The sequence below is a fragment of the Dendropsophus ebraccatus genome, chromosome 7 (assembly GCF_027789765.1).
Source record: "Dendropsophus ebraccatus isolate aDenEbr1 chromosome 7, aDenEbr1.pat, whole genome shotgun sequence".
Classification (NCBI taxonomy): domain Eukaryota; kingdom Metazoa; phylum Chordata; class Amphibia; order Anura; family Hylidae; genus Dendropsophus; species Dendropsophus ebraccatus.
In genome coordinates this window covers 104,799,031-104,824,152 of record NC_091460.1, presented here as the reverse complement: position 1 = coordinate 104,824,152, position 25,122 = coordinate 104,799,031, and the positions used below count along the sequence as shown (strand labels likewise).

The 25,122-nt window shown below is 45.1% G+C and overlaps 1 protein-coding gene across 2 annotated transcripts in view; it reads left to right on the top strand.

The window, feature by feature from the left end:
• The window catches only part of LOC138797641 (nucleolar protein dao-5-like), a 132,213-nt gene that overhangs the window by 95,339 nt on the left and 11,752 nt on the right, over nucleotides 1-25,122 (top strand). For both annotated transcript variants that reach the window (XM_069978059.1, XM_069978057.1), the window contains exons 18-25: nucleotides 52-182; nucleotides 4,481-4,838; nucleotides 5,921-6,051; nucleotides 11,651-12,008; nucleotides 13,159-13,227; nucleotides 15,862-15,944; nucleotides 18,306-18,359; nucleotides 18,855-18,908. In XM_069978059.1, the coding sequence (XP_069834160.1) occupies nucleotides 52-182; nucleotides 4,481-4,838; nucleotides 5,921-6,051; nucleotides 11,651-12,008; nucleotides 13,159-13,227; nucleotides 15,862-15,944; nucleotides 18,306-18,359; nucleotides 18,855-18,908 (1,238 nt within the window). The remainder of the gene's footprint in view (nucleotides 1-51; nucleotides 183-4,480; nucleotides 4,839-5,920; nucleotides 6,052-11,650; nucleotides 12,009-13,158; nucleotides 13,228-15,861; nucleotides 15,945-18,305; nucleotides 18,360-18,854; nucleotides 18,909-25,122) is intronic.

Here is a 25,122-nt window from a genome sequence, read left to right as displayed (position 1 = left end):
TACTATTCGTCCTGTACTGTAGTGATCTTAAACAATACATTTCTCTCACAGGTCATCAGATGAATTTGTAATAGAGAGTGAAAGTAGCTCTAATTTGAATAATTGGTTCTCTCCTCCTAAAAAGAAGAAAGCTTCGTCATCATCAACAAGACCTGAAAAAGATGAAAAAGCATCAACACCTAGTAAGGCAATGTCATAATAACTTGGCTTGGTATTAAAGCACAGAGCATAGCTGAGCATAGCTTAAGATAGCTTAATCATTAAGATTTTTTTTTATAACAGTCTGCTTTGGGGACTTAAAGCGTAACTATAATTTAAGTAGCCAAAAAAAAAATGAAATTACTTAATTAAAAGCCCACGTGTTACCTTTTAAAAAGAGCCCTAAACTGTGTTGATAGCTTGTGCGCTTGCTAAGATATCCCCAGTTTTTTCGGCTAAGAAATATAAATTTTTCTTCTGGCTGCATGAAAGTGGGCGTGGCCTTTCCTCTTCATTGCTGAGTCCCTCCATCCACTAACTAGCACCTTAGCAGATGGTATCACACACAGTGGGATCAGATACAGAGCCCCAGCAGATGGTATAACACAGTGAGATTAGATACAGTCACCTGCTCTCCTAACACTGTAGGATAATGTCAGCCATGGAGGTGGGGCACCTGCTGCAGACATCTGATAATGAGTGTTATATGTACTACGGAAGGTCTACAGCTGTGTTGTGCTGGGACTTGTAGTCCTCCCCTCAATGACTCACCCACTCTCCCTCATGCAGTACATTGGAGTCATGGCTGGCATGTTCCCTCTGGGTGAAGCACTGGATACACTTGTCCCTCCATCCAGCTCCTCCCCTGCGCTGCTCCTCACACAGCACCCTGGACTTCAGCTCTGCTAAGTGACCTCTGTGGGGGAAGTGGGGGGAGAGAAAACGTGCTTGGTAAGTGGAGGAGGTGGGGGAGGATGTTTTGTTTCTTAGTGAAGCCCATGAGGGGGAGAGGGGAGGGCCGTGTACTTACACATAGTGTGCTGTGTGTTATCTGATGCTGCTGTCAGAGTCCATACCTAGCTGCTACACTGTACGGATTTCCAGGAAGGGGCATGTCCAGCAGGATTGCACAAATATCACAGGAGCAGACACAGAGCTGACAGGACATTCAGCTTCATGTATTTAAAAACTTCATTTTAGCTTATCAATGTATATTGCAAAAATTCTTATTATGCCCTAAGCTAACTAAAACTAAATGGTCAAAATATTTTATAGTTACGCTTTAAAATGTCTGAAAAAAAAAAAAACTAAAACAAAAACCCAATAAAGTTTGGTTAAAAAAAAAAGGTCGCCCATAATAAAAGTTAAAATTTCTCCCATTCCCCTTTTTACAAATTGTAAATTAATAACTAGATTTGCATTTCCAGGTAAATACATAGTGCTTAAAAAGAGTGCCCCTTTACCAGTGACTTCCAGAGTGCCCCTTTACCAGTGACTTCCAGAGCGCCCCTTTACCAGTGACTTCCAGAGCGCCCCTTTACCAGTGACTTCCAGAGCGCCCCTTTACCAGTGACTTCCAGAGCGCCACTTTACCAGTGACTTCCTTTTAAGAGAAACTTTAACCCTGAGTGCCATCCCTTTAAAAGCGACTTGGGTCCCATACCTTTAAGAGCGACTTGGGTCCCTTTTAAGAGCGACCCGGGTCGCTCTTAAAGGGACCCAAGTGCTTGAAAAGAGCGCCCCTTTACCCCATGACTTCCAGAGCGCCCCTTTACCCCGTGACTTCCAGCGCCCCTTTACCCCGTGACTTCCTTTTAAAAGAAACTTTAACCCTGGGTGCCATCCCTTTAAGAGCGACTTGGGTCCCGTCCCTTTTACCAGCAACATGGGTCCGTTTTAAGAGCGAAATGGGTTCCTTTAAGAGCCACCTGGGTCCCTTTAAGAGCGAGTTGGGTCCCTTTTGAGAGCGACCCATTTCGCTCTTAAAGTGACCCATTTCGCTCTTAAAGGGACCCAAGTCGCTCTTAAAGGGACCCAGGTTGCTCTTAAAGGGACCCAGGTTGCTCTTAAAGGGACCCAGGTTGCTCTTAAAGGGACCCAGGGCGCTCTTAAAGGGACCCAGGGCGCTCTTAGAGGGACCCAGGGCGCTCTTAGAGGGACCCAGGGCGCTCTACGAGGGACCCAGGGCGCTCTTTAGACGAGGGACCCAGGGCGCTCTTTAGACGAGGGACCCAGGGCGCTCTTTAGACGAGGGACCCAGGGCGCTCTTTAGACGAGGGACCCAGGGCGCTCTTTAGACGAGGGACCCAGGGCGCTCTTTAGACGAGGGACCCAGGGCGCTCTTTAGACGAGGGACCCAGGGCGCTCTTTAGACGAGGGACCCAGGGCGCTCTTTAGACGAGGGACCCAGGGCGCTCTTTAGACGAGGGACCCAGGGCGCTCTTTAGACGAGGGACCCAGGGCGCTCTTTAGACGAGGGACCCAGGGCGCTCTTTAGACGAGGGACCCAGGGCGCTCTTTAGACGAGGGACCCAGGGCGCTCTTTAGACGAGGGACCCAGGGCGCTCTTTAGACGAGGGACCCAGGGCGCTCTTTAGACGAGGGACCCAGGGCGCTCTTTAGACGAGGGACCCAGGGCGCTCTTTAGACGAGGGACCCAGGGCGCTCTTTAGACGAGGGACCCAGGGCGCTCTTTAGACGAGGGACCCAGGGCGCTCTTTAGACGAGGGACCCAGGGCGCTCTTTAGACGAGGGACCCAGGGCGCTCTTTAGACGAGGGACCCAGGGCGCTCTTTAGACGAGGGACCCAGGGCGCTCTTTAGACGAGGGACCCAGGGCGCTCTTTAGACGAGGGACCCAGGGCGCTCTTTAGACGAGGGACCCAGGGCGCTCTTTAGACGAGGGACCCAGGGCGCTCTTTAGACGAGGGACCCAGGGCGCTCTTTAGACGAGGGACCCAGGGCGCTCTTTAGACGAGGGACCCAGGGCGCTCTTTAGACGAGGGACCCAGGGCGCTCTTTAGACGAGGGACCCAGGGCGCTCTTTAGACGAGGGACCCAGGGCGCTCTTTAGACGAGGGACCCAGGGCGCTCTTTAGACGAGGGACCCAGGGCGCTCTTTAGACGAGGGACCCAGGGCGCTCTTTAGACGAGGGACCCAGGGCGCTCTTTAGACGAGGGACCCAGGGCGCTCTTTAGACGAGGGACCCAGGGCGCTCTTTAGACGAGGGACCCAGGGCGCTCTTGCGACTTGGGTCCCTTTAAGAGCAACTTGGCTCCCTTTTAAAGGGGTTATCCAGTGCTACAAAAACATGGCCACTTTTCCCCCTACTGTTGTCTCCAGTTCAGGTGTGGTTTGCAATTAAGCTTCATTTACTTCAGTTGAACGGAGTTTCAAAACCCCACCCAAACTGGAGACAACAGTAGGGGGAAAGCGGCCATGTTTTTGTAGGGCTGGATAACCCCTTTAGGAGCGGCTTTGGTCCAGTCTCTTTATGAGCGGCTCTGCTACTTATAATGATAAAAATCATTGCTTGGTTACCATGACAATTTTACTCATGTCAGGAAGACAAAATCGTTAAGGATTTTCCATCTTCTACATCTTTTATTGGCCAATAGTGGACATGTGACACGTGCTGTGATTGGCTGTTGGCGTTTAGAGTGTGGCCATTATTTCCAATTGGCCATTATTTTCTATGGGAAGTTAGGGGTCTTTAAATGTAAATTTCTTAAAAACAACAAATCCGATTGGAATCAAAAATAGATAGCACACCTGTCCCCACAGAGGCCTTCGAAAAGCAGTTTAAATGGAGTCTTTGCGCAAAGCGGTTCAGGCTGTATTAATTGCAGAAGAATGGCTGGAAGAAGAATACGGATTACAATATAGTGCTTTTTCAAGCACTTTATTAAAGTTTTACAAAAACTGCTACATTAGACCTTATTGCAAGTTGCCTACAACCATATTTAATGAAGTAAAATATAAAAAATATTTTTCTCTGCTTGGATGAGACCAGAGACCAGACCAAAATTGTTGTGTATCCTAGCCTAACCTGCCAGTCCTAGTAAAAGCTCAAATTTAAGTTGTATTTCTTTGATAGATGCTTCTGAATAAATATACAGAGTATTCCAATCCTTGATTGATTGTTGCATGTTTACGTCAAGATGCGATAAAGCTGTGTTCACACATTCATTTTTGCATTTCTTTGTTTACAGAATTTACAGAAGCCAAAGCCATTATGTGGACTCTGTAATTTTATGTGAGTTGACTCTGTGAGCTTTGGTGTGTGAGCAGCATTACCAGGCCTCATCACATCAGTTTATGACAAGAAAAACACCTGTGATGAAGCCTGGTAATGCTAATCAGACATTCAGACACAATTGATTAGGCTTGAATTATGTAAACAAGGAAACATAAAAACTGTGATTGTGTAAACAAAGCCTTAAAAACTTAACTCTGCTGCAGGATGAAGACACGGCTTTAACAGTTTTGGTGTATATTTTAGGAGCACAGAACCGAAAACAAAAGGCTTCTAATAAAAAGACAAAAGATTCAAAAGAACCAGAGGAAAAGCAAGAACAACATCCCGTAACAGAGAAAAAATCAGAGACTCTGAAGTCTAACAAGCAAAGAAAGTCTTCAAAGTCAGAAAACAGAGTAGGTTCTGCAAAGAATTACGAATCAAATGACCCTGACGCTGAAGCTACTACCACCAAACGTGCCTCCAGGGTAAAAAATCATACAGGTGAACCAGTGAAAGCAGACGTCCAGAAAATTGTGGAGACAACTGTTTGTAGACGGCCTAACAAGAGATTGGATGATGATGGACCAGAAACATTGGAAAACATGGGTCATCTTCCAAAGTAAGTACTAAAATACTACAAACCTGCTGATGGTTTGCCTTTAATTCTTTTCCCAACATCCCCTTTAGAGAGCGCCATATGAATTCTTGAAAAGGCTTGGTGAGATGCATTCCAAATCACAAGCCAAAAAAAGAAACGTATCTTCTCCCTTGGTGAATCAGCACACTCGGGCCTCTAGCATATGCCAAGTGATATGCGACCCAACAGCAACTCTGTTGTGCCTCTGCTCATTCTTTTTCTAAATGAGTCTCTACCATGCATGAAATAGCATGTAGGTATCTATCTATTACCTGCAGGACAACATTTCTCTTGAACCGATCATTCAGACCTTATGTTTAATATCACAATCTTAAAGTGACACTGTCACCCCCTTTTTACATTATGACATCTCTAAACAGGTGTAAAGGATCAATTTTGCAGTTTTCAGACCTTATTTTATATCATACCTCATGGTGCTTGTTCAAGTAAAAAGTGATCTTTTATCATCTGTGGATTGTGCTACTTCGCGGTGCTTTGCAGACGCAGTGCCACTTAGCCTCGCCCACATGGCCACCGTAGGCCCGTCCCTCTGTGACGTCATCGCTGCATAGGCCCTGCTAAGCCCCGCCCAGGTAGCACAGTCCGCAGATGATAAAAGATCACTGACCCATAGCAAAAAGCGACAGTCTCTTCTTCTGTCAGCTCAGTTACTGCCTCCACTTGGTGCCCACTGGCTATTACATCTCTGCTGGCGGTGCACATATAACTCCCTTCTCAAGGAGTCTTCACAGCTTCTATGTCAGCTTCTCCTAGCTGCTCCTACTGCTTGTGCACAAACTGATTAGCTCAGTGCCTGCAGGCGGGGTATAGCCTGGTGGGAGGGGCCAACACTTTTTTTCTTTGCTTAGTGTCGCCTCCTAGTGGCACCAGCCTATACCCACTGTGTCTGTCCCCCAATGAACATCGACGAGAAAAGGATTTTAAGGTGAGTACTCACAAAATCCCATTTTTACCAGAACAAGCACCATGAGATGTGATATAAAATAAGTATATACTATTCGTCCTGTACTGTAGTGATCTTAAACAATACATTTCTCTCACAGGTCATCAGATGAATTTGTAATTGAGAGTGAAAGTAGCTCTAATTTGAATAATTGGTTCTCTCCTCCTAAAAAGAAGAAAGCTTCGTCATCATCAACAAGACCTGAAAAAGATGAAAAAGCATCAACACCTAGTAAGGCAATGTCATAATAACTTGGCTTGGTATTAAATAAATTAATAAATGATTAATAAATTAATAAATTATAAATATATTATTTATGAAGATATAAATAGGTGAAATCGTAAATAAGAATGCAATATGGTAACGTTTGGGGGGTTCCTGTGTCTACGTAATGCACTATATGGTAACAGCGACATGACACTATTATTCTATAGGTCAGTCCGAACACAACCATATGCAGGTTACACAGATTCTCTAATGTTATATATATATTTTTTTTAGGTCAGTCCGAACACAATCATATGCAGGTTACACAGATTCTCTAATGTTATATATATATTTTTTTTTTGAAATCCTTTTTTTTGGCAATTAAATATTAATAAAATGGGCCTATTGTGACGCTTATAACGGTTTTATTTTTTCATTTACGGGGCTGTATGGGGTGTCATTTTTTCCGCCATGATCTCTAGTTTTTATTAATACCATATTTGTGAAGATCGGACGTTTTGATCACTTTTTATTGATTTTTTAAAATATATAATGTAACATAAAATCGGTAATCTGCGCACTTTTTCCCCTCTTCGTGTACGCCGTTCACCGATCACAATGACGCTTTTTATATTTTAATAGATCGGACAATTATGCACGCTACGGTATATTATATGTTTATCTATTTATTGATTTTTATATGTTTTATTTATATAATGGGAAAGGGGGGTGATTTAGACTTTTATTGGGGGAGGGGTTTTGGGGTAGTGTGTGTGTGTTTTGAACTTTTTTTTTTTTTTACACTTTTGAAGTCCCTTTGGGGGACTTTTACATGCACTACTCTGATTTTTACACTGACCATTGCTATGCCGTAGGCATAGCATTGATCAGTGTTATCGGCGATCTGCTCATTGAGCCTGCCTGTGCAGGCTCAGTGTAGCAGATCGCCGATCGGACCGCACGGAGGCAGGTAAGAGACCTCCGGCAGTCCGTTTTACCGATCGGGACCCCCGCAGTCACACTGCGGGGGTCCCGATCGGTAAGTGACAGGGGACTCCCCCTGTCACTTACACTTAAACGCCGCGGTCGCGCCGTTTAAGGGGTTAATGACACGCGGCATGACAGACTTCCATGACGTAACCCTACGTCCAGGGTCGTCTAGGGGTTAAAAAGAGCCCTAAACTGTGTTGATAGCTTGTGCGCTTGCTAAGATATCTCCAGTTTTTTCGGCTAAGAAATATTAATTTTTCTTGTGGCTGCATGAAAGTGGGCGTGGCCTTTCCTCTTCATTGCTGAGTCCCTCCATCCACTAACTAGCACCTTAGCAGATGGTATCACACACAGTGGGATCAGATACAGAGCCCCAGCAGATGGTATAACACAGTGAGATTAGATACAGTCACCTGCTCTCCTAACACTGTAGGATAATGTCAGCCATGGAGGTGGGGCACCTGCTGCAGACATCTGATAATGAGTGTTATATGTACTACGGAAGGTCTACAGCTGTGTTGTGCTGGGACTTGTAGTCCTCCCCTCAATGACTCACCCACTCTCCCTCATGCAGTACATTGGAGTCATGGCTGGCATGTTCCCTCTGGGTGAAGCACTGGATACACTTGTCCCTCCATCCAGCTCCTCCCCTGCGCTGCTCCTCACACAGCACCCTGGACTTCAGCTCTGCTAAGTGACCTCTGTGGGGGAAGGGGGGGGAGAGAAAACGTGCTTGGTAAGTGGAGGAGGTGGGGGAGGATGTTTTGTTTCTTAGTGAAGCCCATGAGGGGGAGAGGGGAGGGCCGTGTACTTACACATAGTGTGCTGTGTGTTATCTGATGCTGCTGTCAGAGTCCATACCTAGCTGCTACACTGTACGGATTTCCAGGAAGGGGCATGTCCAGCAGGATTGCACAAATATCACAGGAGCAGACACAGAGCTGACAGGACATTCAGCTTCATGTATTTAAAAACTTCATTTTAGCTTGTTAATGTATATTGCAAAAATTCTTATTATGCCCTAAGCTAACTAAAACTAAATGGTCAAAATATTTTAAAAAAAGGTCGCCCATAATAAAAGTTAAAATTTCTCCCATTCCCCTTTTTACAAATTGTAAATCAATAACTAGATTTGCATTTCCAGGGAAATACATAGTGCTTAAAAAGAGCGCCCCTTTACCAGTGACTTCCAGAGCGCCCCTTTACCAGTGACTTCCTTTTAATAGAAACTTTAACCCTGAGTGCCATCCCTTTAAAAGCGACTTGGGTTCCGTCCCTTTAAGAGCAACATGGGTCCCTTTAATAGCGAATTGGGTCCCGTCCCTTTTACCAGCGACATGGGTCCTTTTTAAGAACGACATGCGTCCCGTCCCTTTAACCTCTTAAGGACATAGGACGTACCGGTACATCCTATGTCCTCACTTGCACTTCAAAGCGGGGCCGCGCGGCGGCCCCGCTTTGAAGTGCCGCGATCCCGGGTGCCGCGAGTAGCCCGGGACCGCCGCTATTAGCTAATCGGCTAATTAGCTAATCGGAGGCAGCTGTCAAAGTTGACAGCTGCCTCCGATTACCGGAGGCAACGTTTCCCTGGTGTCTAGTGGGGGAGATCGCTCCTCCGGGACCTTGTCCCGGAGGAGCGATCTCCGTTACTGATGCCGGCCGGGGACGCGTCCAAGATGGCGCCGTCCTCGGCTCGGCACTCGTTTACTTCCGGCTGCAGCAGCCGAAAGCAAACGAGTGCCGATCTCATGGATCTCTGCAGCATATCTATGCTGCAGAGATCTCAATGAGAGATCACAGTGTATATACTAGAAGTCCCCTAGGGGGGCTTCTAGTATATGTGTAAAAAAAAAAAAAAAAAGTGTTGTTAATAGTAAAAAGCCCCCTCCCCTAATAAAAGTCTGAATCACCCCCCTTTTCCCAGGTTTTAAATAAAAGTAAACAAATAAATAAATAAATAAACATGTTTGCTATCGCCGCGTGCGTAATCGCCCGAACTATTAATTAATCACATTCCTGATCCCGTACGGTAAACGGCGTCAGCGCAAAAAAATCCCAAAGTGCAAAATTGCGCATTTTTGGTCGCATCAAATCCAGAAAAAATGTAATAAAAAGCGATCAAAAAGACGTATATGGGCAATCAAGGTACCGATAGAAAGATCAAATCATGGCGCAAAAAATTACACCTCGCACAGCCCCATAGACCAAAGGATAAAAGCGCTATAAGCCTGGGAATGGAGCGATTTTAAGGAACGTATATTGGTTAACAACGGTTTGAATTTTTTACAGGCCATCAGATACAATATAAGTTATACATGTTATATATCGTTTTAATCGTAACGACTTGAGGAACATGCATAACAAGTCAGTTTTACCCCAGGGTGAATGGCGTAAAAACACATTTCCCCGAAATAAAAGAAATGCGTTTTTTTTTTTTCAATTTCACCACACTTCGAATTTTTTTCTGGTTTCGCAGTGTACTTTATGCAAAAATTCAGCCTGTAATTGCAAAGTACAATTAGTGACGCAAAAAATAAGGGGTCATGGGGGTTTCTAGGTGGAAAAATGCAAGTGCTATGACCTTTTGACACAAGGAGGAAAAACCGAAAACGTAAAAACGAAAATGGGCCATGTCCTTAAAGGGTTAAGAGCGACTTGGGTCCCGTCCCTTTTAGGAGCGAAATGGGTTCCTTTAAGAGCCACCTGGGTCCCTTTAAGAGCGAGTTGGGTCCCTTTTGAGAGCGACCCAAGTCGCTCTTAAAGTGACCCATTTAAAGGGACCCAGGTTGCTCTTAAAGGGACCCAGGTTGCTCTTAAAGGGACCCAGGTTGCTCTTAAAGGGACCCAGGTTGCTCTTAAAGGGACCCAGGTTGCTCTTAAAGGGACCCAGGTTGCTCTTAAAGGGACCCAGGTTGCTCTTAAAGGGACCCAGGTTGCTCTTAAAGGGACCCAGGTTGCTCTTAAAGGGACCCAGGTTGCTCTTAAAGGGACCCAGGTTGCTCTTAAAGGGACCCAGGTTGCTCTTAAAGGGACCCAGGTTGCTCTTAAAGGGACCCAGGTTGCTCTTAAAGGGACCCAGGTTGCTCTTAAAGGGACCCAGGTTGCTCTTAAAGGGACCCAGGTTGCTCTTTAGACGAGGGACCCAGGTTGCTCTTTAGACGAGGGACCCAGGTTGCTCTTTAGACGAGGGACCCAGGTTGCTCTTTAGACGAGGGACCCAGGGCGCTCTTTAGACGAGGGACCCAGAGCGCTCTTTAGACGAGGGACCCAGAGCGCTCTTTAGACGAGGGACCCTTTTAAAGGGGTTATCCAGTGCTACAAAAACATGGCCACTTTTCCCCCTACTGTTGTCTCCAGTTCAGGTGTGGTTTGCAATTAAGCTCCATTTACTTCAGTTGAACGGAGTTTCAAAACCCCACCCAAACTGGAGACAACAGTAGGGGAAAAGCGGCCATGTTTTTGTAGGGCTGGATAAGCCCTTTAGGAGCGTCTTGGGTCCCGTCTCTTTATGAGCGGCTCTGCTACTTATAATGATAAAAATCATTGCTTGGTTACCATGACAATTTTACTCATGTCAGGAAGACAAAATCGTTAAGGATTTTCCATCTTCTACATCTTCTATTGGCCAATAGTGGATATGTGACTGCTATATTTCAGCTATCTGCATATGTGCTGTGATTGGCTGTTGGCGTTTAGAGTGTGGCCATTATTTCCAATGGGCCATTATTTCCAATGGGCCATTATTTCCAATGGGCCATTATTTCCAATGGGCCATTATTTCCAATGGGCCATTATTTCCAATGGGCCATTATTTCCAATGGGCCATTATTTTCTATGGGAAATTAGGGGTCTTTAAATGTAAATTTCTTAAAAACAACAAATCTGATCGGAATCAAAAATAGATAGCACACCTGTCCCCACAGAGGGCTTCGAAAAGCAGTTTAAATGGAGTCTTTGCGCAAAGCTGTATTAATTGCAGAAGAATGGCTGGAAGAAGAAGAAGAATACGGATTACAATATAGTGCTTTTTCAAGCACTTTAATAAAGTTTTACAAAAACTGCTACATTAGACCTTATTGCAAGTTGCCAACCATATTTAATGAAGTAAAATATAAAAAATATTTTTCTCTGCTTGGATGAGACCAGAGACCAGACCAAAATTGTTGTGTATCCTAGCCTAACCTGCCAGTCCTAGTAAAAGCTCAAATTTAAGTTGTATTTCTTTGATAGATGCTTCTGAATAAATATACAGAGTATTCCAATCCTTGATTGATTGTTGCATGTTTACATCAAGATGCGATAAAGCTGTGTTCACACATTCATTTTTGCATTTCTTTGTTTACAGAATTTACAGAAGCCAAAGCCATTATGTGGACTCTGTAATTTTATGTGAGTTGACTCTGAGCTTTGGTGTGTGAGCAGCATTACCAGGCCTCATCACATCAGTTTATGACAAGAAAAACACCTGTGATGAAGCCTGGTAATGCTAATCAGACATTCAGACACAATTGATTAGGCTTGAATTATGTAAACAAGGAAACATAAAAACTGTGATTGTGTAAACAAAGCCTTAAAAACTTAACTCTGCTGCAGGATGAAGACACGGCTTTAACAGTTTTGGTGTATATTTTAGGAGCACAGAACCGAAAACAAAAGGCTTCTAATAAAAAGACAAAAGATTCAAAAGAACCAGAGGAAAAGCAAGAACAACATCCCGTAACAGAGAAAAAATCAGAGACTCTGAAGTCTAACAAGCAAAGAAAGTCTTCAAAGTCAGAAAACAGAGTAGGTTCTGCAAAGAATTACGAATCAAATGACCCTGACGCTGAAGCTACTACCACCAAACGTGCCTCCAGGGTAAAAAATCATACAGGTGAACCAGTGAAAGCAGACGTCCAGAAAATTGTGGAGACAACTGTTTGTAGACGGCCTAACAAGAGATTGGATGATGATGGACCAGAAACATTGGAAAACATGGGTCATCTTCCAAAGTAAGTACTAAAATACTACAAACCTGCTGATGGTTTGCCTTTAATTCTTTTCCCAACATCCCCTTTAGAGAGCGCCATATGAATTCTTGAAAAGGCTTGGTGAGATGCATTCCAAATCACAAGCCAAAAAAAGAAACGTATCTTCTCCCTTGGTGAATCAGCACACTCGGGCCTCTAGCATATGCCAAGTGATATGCGACCCAACAGCAACTCTGTTGTGCCTCTGCTCATTCTTTTTCTAAATGAGTCTCTACCATGCATGAAATAGCATGTAGGTATCTACCTATTACCTGCAGGACAACATTTCTCTTGAACCGATCATTCAGACCTTATGTTTAATATCACAATCTTAAAGTGACACTGTCACCCCCTTTTTACATTATGACATCTCTAAACAGGTGTAAAGGATCAATTTTGCAGTTTTCAGAGCTTATTTTATATCATACCTCATGGTGCTTGTTCAAGTAAAAAGTGATCTTTTATCATCTGTGGATTGTGCTACTTCGCGGTGCTTTGCAGACGCAGTGCCACTTAGCCTCGCCCACATGGCCACCGTAGGCCCGTCCCTTTGTGACGTCATCGCTGCATAGGCCCTGCTAAGCCCCGCCCAGGTAGCACAGTCCGCAGATGATAAAAGGTCACTGACCCATAGCAAACAGCGACAGTCTCTTCTTCTGTCAGCTCAGTTACTGCCTCCACTTGGTGCCCACTGGCTATTACATCTCTGCTGACGGTGCACATATAATTCCCTTCTCAAGGAGTCTTCACAGCTTCTATGTCAGCACCACACACACACACACCTTATTCCTCTTAGATACTCTTTGTCTAGGATCCCTTCCTTTCTTCATTGGGGCCTCAAGGAAAATCTGGGCTCTGGAGTTCCGCACTCTGTGTATCTGGGGGTTTAAGACCACATCTGGTGTATTATTGGAAATATTTTCACAATTTCATTTTAATAAATTCTATGTAACATCTGCAAGGAGAAAATGCTTACTACACTTATAGTTGTAGCCACATTGTTTTTTTCTAGTGCCTAGGGAAATATGGATAATGTCTATGGTCTTTATAGTTTTTAATCATTCAGAACTGCTTTTTTGATTACCCTTTTTCTTTGACAGTAAAAGTGACCTTCATGTGTTTATTTTTTCAGAAAAAAGGCTAAGTCTATGAACTCAATTTCACTGCATCCTGCTGACCACAACAAAAACGACTCTGTTTTGTAAGTAATTGTATTTAAAGGGGAACTATCAGCCAGTTAAACGAATCTCACCTGCTGATAGCCTCCTATGAAGGTAATTTCTTTATCTTCCTCTTCGTTGCCGTTCCTTTGCTGTTAGCTATGTAATCCTCAGTCTGGAGCACCGTTAGGAGCACTACCCCGCCCCCAGAGCACCAATTCATCCTGCCCACTCCATTGGTTATCATTAGAAGGAGTGGGCCAGCTTCCGTGATGGGGTGCTTTGGATCGAGGATTACATTGATAACAGCTCGAGAACGCTGCCATGAAAGAAGGCAAGAAACATACCTTCATCCTCAACACCCCAAGCGCAGTAGGGGGCTATCAGCAGGTTAGTCTAGACATACAAGATTGGAATTAAAAGATAAAAACTTTAAAATTTAATGAATGAAAGTGTTTTTTTACCTATATAAGAGTTTAAAGCGTATGCCCTTCAAATTTTTTTTTGTTTAAGACCTTATCCACGTTTCTAAGCAGCCCCGCTCCACTATTTGTGTCTGAAGAAGGTTGAATCTGATAAAAAAACAAAACAAAAAACAACAACACAGGAACAGCACAGAGACCATTATTACAACAAATTAGAAAGATGTCGATATTCCTACATACACTTAAAGGGGTAGTGCGGCGGTAAAAAATTATTCACAGAATAACACACATTACAAAGTTATACAGCTTTGTAATGTATGTTATGTCTGTGAATGGCCCCCTTCCCCGTGTCCCACCCCCCCCACCCGTGTACCCGGAAGTGTAGTGCATTATACATACCTGATCCGTGCCGACACGCGTCCGCCATCTTGTGCCAAACGTCATCTTCGGCCAGCATGAACACCTTTGATCTTCCCGAGTGCCGGCCGCGTTATCAGCTGCTCAGCGATTGGCTGAGCATAACTGTGCTCGGCCAATTGCGGCTCAGCGGCTGATGATGCGGCCGCGTCATCAGCTGCTGAGCCGCAATTGGCCGAGCACAGTTATGCTCAGCCAATCGCGGCTGAGCAGCTGATGACGTGGCCGGCACTCGGAAAGATCGGAGGTGTTCGGGCCGGCCGGCCGAAGATGACGTTTGGCACAAGATGGCGGACGCGTGTCGGCACGGATCAGGTATGTATAAAGCACTACACTTCCGGGTACACGGGTGGTGGGACACGGGGAAGGGGGCCATTCACAGACATAACATACATTACAAAGTTGTATAACTTTGTAATGTGTGTTATTCTGTGAATAATTTTTTACCGCCGTACTACCCCTTTAACTCCTGAAAGGGAATCTGTCACCTCCAAAACACCCGCTAAACTTATCAGTTATCAGTAGAGTATACACTGCTGATTCTACATCTGCACTTTTTATCCATCTATGTTCTTGCATTCCTTTGCTATAAGCCGTAAATGAAGGAGTCTAAGCAGTTCACTCTTGATCTAAGGAGTCCTCTCTATGCATCAACATGTTCAGCTTGTAAACTTACAGCGAGAAAATACAAAGGAGTAGAAAGCTACAAAATACAGATTTGGAATCTGCATTCTTTATCCTAAATACAGCTGACTTTTTTTATTTAGGGTTTTTGAATAGGGTGGGCTGAAGGTGACAGTCCTTTTAAAGATCTAAATCCACTTTTAAACCAAAGCAAACCAAAGAAATCATTGATATGCAGATAATTGCTTCCACACCCCAAAAATAATGATTTTATATTCTGAATAACATGTAAAACAAATGAAACAAACATTTATAAGCAGCTGAATATGTGATATTATAAGTAACTGTACAGTATAGCAATCAGGATGTGGAGTATAATGTATAGTAAGTGCAAAACCTGATAACACAGCAGCAGTTTGTAGATACAGGATGGAACTGCAGATCCATATAATGCAGTAGCGTAGTACAACAGGCTAGAATAGAGAGGCAGTGCTGCTGTCAGAGGTCTGTGGTCACATGACAGCAATTGGAAAGGGGATGTGTTCACTATGGACCAATCAGGACTGACAGAGACTGCAGGGAGCATGTAGTAATGAGCAGGACATATGTGGGCACAATTTAGCACACTCTGTCCAGGGAGTTACAGCTATGGAGAGATCACCTCCACAGTCCTCTCCCCTGATGCAAGCCCCAGCCTGAAGTGGATCTGCCATGATTTTGAAGGTGAGGGAGACTTCCTGGGTCAGAGTACAGGGCTGTATACCCCACTATGCAGACTATGCCACTCCCCCTCCCACCCAGTACAGGGAGCTGTTAAACCAAAGCAATGCTCTTAAACCAAGTCACAATTTTGAAAAACTGAGCCCTTAAACCAAAACGCTCTTAAACAAAGTTACTCTTAAACCTAGGTACCACTGTATATTATTTTCTATATGTGTATTTTTTCCTACTTGTATGGGCTGCTTGCGAGTAGTAACCTGTGATAAAATTTCCATTTACTTTTCTTGCTGTGCTACTGCTGTAGTTTGTCTTGAAATGTACATACAGAATCAGGAGCTCCAGCATTTCGCCGGACTCCTTCCTCCTGTATGTACCTAGTGGTAATGCTTACAGTACTGGATGCATCCCTGCTTAATACAGTACACTATAATCTATAAAAAACAGTTTGGGTCAACAGTAAAATATTGTGTTTGGATATTTTTTGTGCAGTCAAAGTGGGCCTGTTCAACGGCAAAGAGCAGTTAAATTTTCTGGACCAGTTGAACCAATTGCTTGTCAGTTGGATTTATCAGGTATGATTTAATTGACACAAATCTTTTACACAACATGTGCTCACAAGAAAATCCCATTTTTTTTTGTCTTTGTATTTTGCTTTCTTACACCCTTAAAGGGGTAGTGCGGCGCTAAGAAATTATTCACAAAATAGCACACATTACAAAGTTATAGAACTTTTTAATGTATGTTATGTATGTGGATGGCCCCCTTCACGTGTTCCCCCACCCCTGCCCGTGTACCCGGAAGTGTAGTGCAGTATACATATCTGATCTGCGTCGACCGACCCCCGTCTGTAATCTTGTCAAAAACGTCATCTTCGGGAGGCCAGCCGACCCGCTCCTGCCGTCCCTCATGCCGGCCCCCCTCTGCCGCGTCATAACTGTGCTCACCCGCGATTGTCTGAGCACAGTTATGCTCAGTTAATCGCGGCTGAGCAGCTGAGGACAATGCACACGTCATCAGCTGCTCAGCCGCGATTGGCTGAGCACAGTTATGACGCGGCAGAGGGGGGACGGCAGGAGCGGGTCGGCCGGCCTCCAGAAGATGACGTTGATTTTATACAAGTATAGCCTGTTTTATATATGTGTATGCGCACCGTTGATATATGCCAAGTAGGGCTGGGCGGTATATCGCAAAAATACCGATACCGTCACTGGCGTCGGTTAACCGACCTCAACTCAGCCAGGACGGTATCTGCGGTATTTTTGTATCCCCCCCCAATTATCCCAAGTATCCCCCCAAGTATCAAAGCGGGAGGTGGAGGAGCAGCAGGGCCCAGGTGAGAATGCTCGAGTGCCCCCCGCCCGTCTCGTCCGAGCGCCCTCACCCCCTCCCACCCAATTCATCTGGTCCAAGGCCCCGTCCCGCCGCACTTGTCTCATCCATGCGCCCACCCGTCAAGTCCGGTCCCGTCCGGCGTCCCTGCACACACAGCACATTGACATGTGCAGCGCTCACCGGCCAGGTGAGCGCTGCACATGTTATTGTGCTGTGTGTGCAGGGACGCCGGCATGTCACAGCTGGAGGAGCAGCTGCCCTGTAGTCACAATAACCGTACAGGGCTGTAACATAGGAGGAATGCATGTGCTGCAGCGGGCAGGATAAGTTATTGCTGTGTGTGGCATCCTGCCTGCTGTAGCACATCCATTCCTCCTATGTTACAGCCCTGTACTGTTACTGAGGGGACTATAGGTCCCAGCATGCACCTCCCTGTACAATAATACACCCCTATCTGCCCTCCCTATATAGCAATACACCCCTATCCACCTGCCATCCCTATGTTCCCCCTGTAAAGTTACACACCCCTATCCACCGCCCCCACCCCCTGTATAGTCACACACCCCTGTCCGCCCTCCCTGTATAGTCATACACCCCTGTTCGCCCTCCCTTAACAGTCATACACCCTGTCCGCTCTCCCTGTATAGTCATACACCCCTGTCCGCCCCCCCCCCCCCTGTATAGTCATACACCCCTGTCCGCCCTCCCTGTATAGTCATACACCCCTGCACGATCATACACCCCTGTATAGTCATACGCCCCTGTCCGCCCCCCCTGTATAGTCATACGCCCCTGTCCGCCCCCCCCCTGTATAGTCATACACCCCTGTCCGCCCCCCATTTAGTCATACACCCCTGTCCACCCCCCACCCCCCTGTATAGTCATACACCCCTATCCCTATGTGCTGCCTGTATAGTCCTGTAATCCGATTCCAACCTCCTGTATAGTAATACACCCCAATCCATCCCCCCCATATAGTCATACACACCTATCCCTATGTGACCCCTTGTGTATACACATCCTGTAGAGGCTGTATACCTGTATACACATATACATATGTCCATGTCTCTGCTGAGACCCCCTAATAATGACAGATAATAATAATGATAAGACTAAACACTGATTGCTGCTCAGTGAGTTTTTTTTTTCTATTTTATTGAATCAAAATATCGCCAGTTTGGCACGGCAAGTGGGTGTGGTTTGCAAAAAGGGGTGTGTCATAATTATTGTGCACTTATCATTACCGCGGCTACATGTGCAATAAACCGCGATATTGATTTAGGCCAATATCGCCCAGCCCTAATGCAAAGTCTCTATCCCACAACTAGTAGTACATCTAAAGATAAACGCTCGCCTATGTTCTTCAAGAAAATATAATTGATTAGGAGGTATGGTTTACAAAGCCGGAATGTTTTCTGTCATATTTGATTTGTGTATATTCTGTTTAGTAAACCAGTGCTGGGGCAACGTCCCCTAACTGTGGTGCCGTCATAATTTTTGCCAGGGGTTGTACACTGTATTCTGGTATGTAACATTTGCACATCAAAATATATAACACTAATTATAAAAGTGAAATTTGTGTATACAAATCTGCTTTTTAGGAGAAGAGGAGGAAGTTTATAATGATGGTTCAGAACAGGAAGAACACTGCTCCGGTATGTACCTACTCTACAAATAATGTAGTGCTTACTGAAGTAAATTTCAGAATATCCAATTTCCGGGATGAGAGATGAATCAATAATCTATATTTGCCAAGGAGGTGATGCAGAAATGTTTGCTTTGTGCCAGTCATTTATTCTTCAGGAAAGGCATACAATCTCCATAACATGGCCAGCAAACTGTTGAGATCTCAGTCTGACTGGAAATGTTTGGTGGACTTGATATATGCCAAGTGTCTATCCCACAACTAGTAGTACATCTAATGACAAACACTCCCCTAAGTTCTTCAATAAAATCTAATTGGTTTGTCATGTTTGATTTGTGTATATTCTGTTTAGTAAACCAGTGCTGGGGTAACGTCCCCTAACTGTGGTGCCGTCATAGTTTTTGCCAGGGATTGTACACTGTATTCTGGTATGTAACATTTATACGTCAAAACATGACACAATAATTGCTTAAAGTTTAATTTGTGTATATGATCTGCTTTTTAGGACCAGAGGAGGAAGTTAACATGGGTGGTTCAAAAAAGAAAAAGCACATCTCCGGTATGTACTCTACAAATAATGTAGCGCTAACTAAAGGAAATTTCAGAATATCCAATTTGCAAGAATCTATGATCTTCATAGCATTTATTCTTTTAAATTTGCCAGCCACCTAGTAATAGTTGTGGGCTGCTGGCAGCCGCCTCCCGATCTCCATGAGAATTAAGCGACTACTCCTGCACTCTGTAGGAGCTGTCGTCATGTGGGACACATTTTAAACACTTTCTCCAGGAGACTCAATGACTTGATCTGTTCTTTAGAACAGATACTATTTTATTACTAATGAGAAAAATTGCCCATAGTTTAAATTATTCCAAATACATTAATTTAGCAAACTCCCCCCCCCCCCTTGTAAATTTTATAAAGAGATACATAGAGTAATAATAAAGATATCATTGTAGAGCAGGGGTGGGGAACCTCCGGCCCGCGGGCCGCATCCGGCCCCTGAACCTCCGGATGCGGCCCGCGGCACCCGTGACATGCGCTGCTCTGGAGGAGAAGGAGCCGGCATTCACAGCTTCCTCCTGTGTCTGTGACAGTTACCAGACACAGGAGGACGCTGTGTATGCCGGCTCCTTCTCCTCCAGAGCGGCACACGTCTTCTGCGGTTTGCGGCTCTCCTGTGATGTGCGCCGCGGTGGTGAGGCAGGAGCCGGCATACACAGCATCTTCCTGTGTCTGTGCCGACTCCTTCCCCAACAGAGCGGCGCACATCTTGTGACTCCTGCGGGCCACGCGCGATGACGTCATTTCACCGCGCGCCGCCTGCAGGAGAAGACCGGCACAGAAGAGAGGAGGGAGAAGAGGACCTGGATAGCGTGGGAGCGGAGGAAAGGTGAGTGGGATGTTTATTTTTTTTTTTATTTGGGGCAGGCACTGGGGATTAACTAGGCCACCAGGGACATGACTGGGGGGTTAACTAGGCTACCAGGGACATGACTGGGGGCTGACTAGGCTACCAGGGACATGACGGGGGGCTGACTAGGCTACCACGGACATCACAGAGGGGCTTAACTAGGCTACCAGGGACATGACTGGGGGTATTAACTAGGCTAGCAGGGACATAACTGGGGGGATTAACTAGGCTAGCAGGGACATGACTGGGGGGATTAACTAGGCCTACCAGAGGCATCATTGGGTGTGTGTGTGGGGGGGGGTAATTAGGCTACCAGGGACATGACTGGGAGGTTAAGAAGGCCACCAGGGACCTGACTGGGAGGTTAAGAAGGCCACCAGGGAACTGACTGGGGGGTTAACTAGGCCACCAGGGACATGACTGAGGGGGTTAAGAAGGCCACCAGGGACATGACTGATGGGGGTTAAGAAGGCCACCAGGGACATGACTGAGGGGGTTAAGAAGGCCACCAGGGACATGACTGGGGGGTTAACTAGGCCACCAGGGACATGACTGAGGGGTTAACTAGGCCACCAGGGACATGACTGAGGGGTTAACTAGGCTACCAGGGACATGACTGAGGGGTTAACTAGGCCACCAGGGACATGACTGGGGGGTTAACTAGGCTACCAGGGACATGACTGAGGGGTTAACTAGGCCACCAGGGACATGACTGAGGGGGTTAAGAAGGCCACCAGGGACATGACTGAGGGGGTTAAGAAGGCCACCAGGGACATGACTGAGGGGCTTAACTAGGCTACCAGGGACATGACTGGGGGGTTAACTAGGCTACCAGGGACATGACGGGGGGCTGACTAGGCTACCAGGGACATGACTGGGGGGTTAACTATGCTACCAGGGACATGACTGGGGGGTTATCTAGGCTACCAGGGACATGACTGAGGGGCTAAACTAGGCTACCACGGACATCACAGAGGGGCTTAACTAGGCTACCAGGGATATGACTGGGGGGGATTAACTAGGCCTACCAGAGGCATCATAGGGTGTGTGTGTGTGTGTGTGGGGGGGGGGTTAATTAGGCTACCAGGGACATGACTGGGGGGTTAACTCAGGCTACAGGGTATCACTAAGGATTCACAACAGGTACAAGGGGCATCACAGAGGGTTAACTACAATAGCAGGGGCATTAGGGGAACAATACTTTGCCTTGCCCCGGGTGCTGCAAACCCACGCTACCCTGCTGCGCACGGTATGCGGCCCTCGAATGATTTTATAAATGCCCGACCGGCCCTCGACATGGAAAAGGTTCCCCACCCCTGTTGTAGAGTATCCAAATGAAATAAAGGTATAAGTATAATAAAAATGTATAAAGTGGAATAAAGTACACAGTAGTATAAGTAAATACTACATGTCACATTATAAGGAGAATACAGTCTTCTAATATCTTAAACATAAGAAAGGTAGATCATGCCCAGAAAAAAAGGCAAAATAATGTAATAAACAGTAAATTGCATGAACTCTTCTGTGCAGTGTTATCAATACCTTGCCACATGAACGTCCAAGAGCTGTAAATAAAAGCAAAAAGTTTAGTTGGACTTGATATTATGCATTGATTGGGAGGGTCTCCCTGACAGAGTCCTATGAAGGTGGCAAGTAACATCTATATAGTGATTTAAAAATGAGGGTCACCCTGAAAGTATTATATCGTGGTTGAGGACCTCTCTACAGTCCCCCATCATTGTGGGGGACAACCTATTAGTGTGCGATGGTGGTGGGGGCATCTCGACAGCATCTCATGGTAGGGTTAACTCTGACAGTTTTACAGTAAAGATGTACTAATAATATCTAGAAATAAAGAGAATGCTGTGTGGATCATCTAAGAGTAGAAAATGACAAATACAGAGTTATTGTTCAAAATCAAATACTGTACAGTACACACTAGGTCATACAAGTTAGGCAGTAAATTCTCCAGCATAGAAATAGAATATAGTATCATAAACATGAGAAAAATGGATCAAGTTAGAATGATGGACATAATACTATAATAAAAGGTAATTACTCAGAGATGACTTAAGAACACATGAACAGACAAAGTCTGGATAACAGCCTGCCAAAAATGTATGGAAGGCACTGACAAATTGGATACTCTTTTAGTATTGTCAAATAATATAAAATAGACATAAATTGTGGAAAACGCAAAGCAAATACAGTGGTACCTCTGTTCTCAAACTGTTAAGAACTCAAACAGTATTTTCAAGGAAAGTTTGCCTTGGTTCTGAAACACTTTTCGGGCACCCAGTTTTGAAGTACAGTAATAGTACAGTATTTGAACGAAAATTTACCTGGAAGTAACGTTCAGCTTCTGAACAAAGTTTGAATTCTGAACATTTTTGTGAGCATAGATGGTGGGTTGTACCTGGTGAGTTTAGCACTGAAGAGGCTTTACATACAATACAGTACTGTATAAGACTACTGGAGTGCATATATAAAGTACAGTAGTAGTACAGTCAGTGCACCACCATCTCTCATCCTTTACAGTGCTGGGATGGAGGGGGAATCTATACAGTAAAGGATGAGTGAGAAGTTAGTGACTAATGTGCTATATTTTCTGGTTTTGTTGAACATTTTTTGTGTATAATGTACTGAGAAGTATATAGTGCTGCTCTGTACTGCAATGTAGGGATTACACTGGGCACTTTTCAATGTAATATTTGGGTACTGTAGGCTGTGTGGGGATCAGTCTCAAAAGCAGTCTCTTGATATGAGACCAGCAGCAGGTTTAAAGAAAAATAAGTGGTTTATTGTCCATAACAGCAAACAAAACATACAGCTTTCTTCAGCCAACACCCAGGTATGGAACAGAGTCCGTGAAAACAGTCATTGGCAGTTATGCAACACAGTCAATTGGTTCACATAGGGCTCTCACTCGGATAGACGCTGCCAGACACCAAACAGCTCCTGGAAGTCTCCTTTGGCCTCAGAGAAGCCACACACAGCTCCTTCTCCCCAGCAGCACACTCTGCAGACTGGAGATACACACACCCACTCTCAGCTGGTTCTCCCAGGCTTACAAAGGCCACACCAAAACCTGGACCTGGAGTGTGGGAGCAGCCACCCACCCTCTCTTTGGCATGCTCCCATGAAAGACCGTCCCAGACTAAACTGCATTGCAGCCATACTAAATTTTAAACGTGTGCCAGTGGCCTATTGCCGCTGACACCAGTTATCATAGTCTTTCACCTCAGCAAGGCCAGGATCCTTGGTGAGACATATCTACCATCTATGACGGTGCCATGCGCCTTCTTACAGCTGTTATAGATGGGTGCTGGAACCAATTAAACACATTTACATTATTTGCTATAGGAAAAGACTGCTCGGTTCTCAAACTGCCTTCCTGAACAAACTAAGTTCAAGAACCGAGGTACTACTGTATAATAATCACAAGCATAAACAAAAACACAATAGCCAAAAACTACCCCCTTCAAAATTAGGGGAAGGGTCTGCCTGCCAGATAATAACAAACTTGTCTCTTTCACCTGATATGCTGCTTATTTCCTACTATATTTGACAGCTCGTTTTCTAGGTTACAGACCACCACTCAACTCTATAAGCTATGGTCTGGCTTGTGTATATAGAATTATAATTTAGATGTTTAGCGCTATAGTGTGTATATACTGCATAGTGTATATAAATATTCAGTATTTAACCCCTTAAGTGCAGAGCCCAAAATGACCTTAAAGACTGACAAGATCATTCTATAGGTCAGTTGGACCTATCGTTACGTAGCCTGCTCGTCTTAAATTGGCGAGCAAACCACACCACATGTTACTGCCTCCATCCAATGGTATCCCATCGAGCGTGAATGCACTGCTGTACAGGAATCGCCTGCCTCTCCTGTATTGAATGTCTGATTGTCTCCACTCTGTACTTGCTCTCTGTGATTACATGCAAATCACCCTGGGATTCTCCTGCCTAAATTGGATATTTCATTTGTGGTGTTGGGATTATTACCAAGCCTATCAATGCCTCCCCTCCGCCAACACAGGAAGTGGGGGAGTTTAAAAAAAAAACCTAACGGACCAGAGTCCGGGAACAGCATGTCAGGGCTCCTGTTAATACTGCACAATAACGGTAGGCAATATAAGCAGGTCCAGAAATGTTTTTATTATTTATTTAAGCGCCGCACTACCCCTTTAAGTTGTGTCTGTCTCCAAAGCCTGCTCTGAGGGAGCCCCCCGCCCCTGCCATATTGGTGTGTTCCATACAATGTTCCAGCAGCAGCCCTTGGTCTGCAGATCAAGCGTACTTGGTACTGGTTGACCCGCATTACCCATAACCAGACGATGTTTCTGTGCCCTCAGAGAGATCACTCTGCTACATGATGTCACAGGCTAGTCCTCTGTTACTAACTTCTCCTAGCTAGTATGCTCGTGTTACCCTATATATTAACTTTCCTCCTCATAGGACTTCCATGATCTGCGCTTCTCACATAAGGGGATCATCATAGGGTAACTTGTTACTCAAACCATGTTGTCTTCTACATGTTTCCTCTAAGAAGTCTCATTACCTGCTCTCAGACAGCGTAACCTTGTTGTATTCCTCTCTGGATATATTCTTTCTAAAGCCCTAGCATTCTGCAACTTGTCCCACTCAACAAGGTACAAAATCTCCTGCTTTACCTGCCCCCGGCCCAGGTGATTGTGTTCTAGAAATTCTGTGCCTCTGAGTGGCTATCAGCATACAGATCCGGTCACATTTTTATCCTGGTACAGTCAGGGTGGTTCTTCTGTCCTTTATCTGAGCATAAATGCCACATTTCTGGCATTTGTCTCGCTGGCTGTTCCCTCCCCAGTAGTATGGCTTGTATTGCTTGAACCCTGCCTCTCTGCTACATTGGAGATGGTCCTCAGCAAGGTTATTCTCATAGTCCTCTACTACTACTAGCGGTCTTTGGTCAGCACCAGTCACAGTGCCTCTTGATCTGGGAAAAATCAGGACTCTCTGTTCCTTGTGTAAAACGGTCAAGGGTTTCTTCTACCCCCTGGTGTATGCAGGACATCATCTGCCTACATGACTATTGTAATTATACTTTAGGACTTCTCCTTCTGCATCTGCCTATGGCCAACATGCCAAGTATTTAGTCTTCTCTCTCTTAGGCAGCTGCAGTCTTACAGAGTGATGCACTCTATTTACCTCCTATACTGTTTCTCTTTTGCCCTAAGCATAGGTGTATGGTCGCTTTGAAGTCTAGCTTCTCCAAGTGTCCTTGCTTGGCCATACAGACTATTAAGTTGTTGGAATTTATCTCAATTCAGTGTGGTTCAGTGCTCCCGCATACCATTACTCCTTCCACCTGGAGTA